Source organism: Chaetura pelagica, unplaced genomic scaffold, assembly GCF_000747805.2.
Source record: "Chaetura pelagica isolate M959 unplaced genomic scaffold, ChaPel_1.0 scaffold363, whole genome shotgun sequence".
Taxonomy (NCBI): Eukaryota; Metazoa; Chordata; class Aves; order Apodiformes; family Apodidae; genus Chaetura; species Chaetura pelagica.
The window spans coordinates 760,867-762,518 of record NW_009952720.1 but is presented as its reverse complement, the minus strand read 5'-3'; the positions used below and the strand labels follow the sequence as shown (position 1 = coordinate 762,518).

General features: G+C 58.0%; 1 protein-coding gene across 1 annotated transcript in view; it reads left to right on the top strand.

Annotated features, from left to right (window-relative positions):
• QSOX1 (quiescin Q6 sulfhydryl oxidase 1) overlaps positions 1-245 on the top strand; it is a 12,263-nt gene extending 12,018 nt beyond the window's left edge. The window contains 1 exon segment of the mRNA XM_009994668.1: positions 1-245. This exon segment is cut by the window's left edge and continues 27 nt beyond it. Within this exon segment, the coding sequence (XP_009992970.1) occupies positions 1-245 (245 nt within the window).
• The last annotated feature ends 1,407 nt before the right edge of the window (positions 246-1,652 follow it).

Below are 1,652 nucleotides of genomic sequence, written 5' to 3'. Positions count from 1 at the left end.
GGCACACCACCGCCCTGCCCTGCTGGGAACACCCCAGGGCTCCTTCTGTCCTGATTCGGGAGGAGGAGGAGGGTGTTCAGAGGAGCCCCTGGCTGCGGGTGCTTGGCTTGGGATTCTCCCGCCTGGATGTCAGTCTCTGCGTCGCCCTGTATTTCCTCTCCTCCATGTGCCTCCTGGGCATGTACACCTTCTTCCGTCTCCGCACCCGCGCCCGGAAAGGCCGTCCTGGCTTCCCCATGGCCTGAGAGTGGCTGCAGTGGGGTTAGGGGGGACTGTTTTTGTCCCCCCCCGGTGGAAGGGAGGGGTTGGTGCATCCCCTCCCTTGCTCCCACCAGTCACCTCACCTGGGGTGGGGGGGGAGGAAAGTTGGGGGGGGCTGTCCCTTGGATGTCTGAGCATCCACCCCTGGGGTCACTGTGCCATGTTCTCGGGTGTGTGGGATGTGGGACACTGAGAGCAGTTTGTGTCCCAGCACCTGGCTGCCCTCGGGAGCTGCCTGGCACTGGGCCGGTTTCAAACTGGGAAGCTCAAGCCCATACTGGGGGAGACAGCTGTTTGGGAGTCAAACCACTAGTGGGGCCAGGAGGGTGAGGTTTTAGCCCTCCCCCCCCCAAAAAAAAAAAACCCCCCCAGCCCTTACCTTTCCTTGCCCCCTCCCTGTGCTGTTGTTGCTCTCTGCTTGTCTTAGTGGAATAAATTATTTTTGCCGACGCCAGCCCTGCTGTGTTGGCTGGTCCCTGCCGTGCAGACACCAGGGCAGCTGTCCCCACTCCCACCTCCCCCTTCACCCCAGGAAGAGCACTGCTTTGGCCTAAATCCTTCCCGTGTTTTTAAGTTGTTATTATCTGTACATTTCTTCTCCTGCTTTTTTGCTCCTTGGGTGCACCCGTGGACAACTGTACCCCCACAGACCATGGACAATCTGTACCCCATAGAGCTGGCATGTCCCCAGGGTTGGGGTGGCTCGTGGTTTGTCCTCAAGCAAGGGTGATGGGGAGGGAGCCTGGGGGAGTTGGAAGCTGCTGGAGGGAAAAAAAAAACCAGTTGGCTTGAGCCATGGAGCTGCAGTTTGGTGCCATAGCCCAGAGATGGGAGACACACGTGAGCATCCCCTGGGGACCCGGGACTTCTGCTGGGCACAGACCCCCTGCCCCTGATTCTGTCTGCCCTTTTATCCTTGTTAGGAATCATTAAGGAAAATGGTTGTTTTCCAGAGCCAGGGCTGGGGCCATCTGCTCTGCCGGGCGCTGCCTAAATCCCCCTGTAACAAATTCATTGGGATTACACTGCCCTCCCCTAATCCCGGCCCTTCCCCCCACGCGGGGGATTTAAAAGGATTAAAGCCCGGCCGATAATAAACTTTATTAAGGGGGAGGGGGGGTGTCAATCCGATTTGGAGCCTTTTTCTTGATATCTTCACTCTGCCCAGGTGAGAGGCAAGGGCCAATGGGATGGGGAAGGAGGGTAGCTGGCTCTGCTGCTGCCCAGGTACTGGGAGCTCTGGCTTCTCTGACCATTCCTCTCACCTACCCTTGAATAAACTCCTTTACTCCCTCTTGCCTTCTCTGTTTGCTGTCTCTGGATGGTCACACCTCCACGTGATGTGGGATTGGCAGCCCCTGCCAATGCTGGACTACTTGGCCTTGGCCATA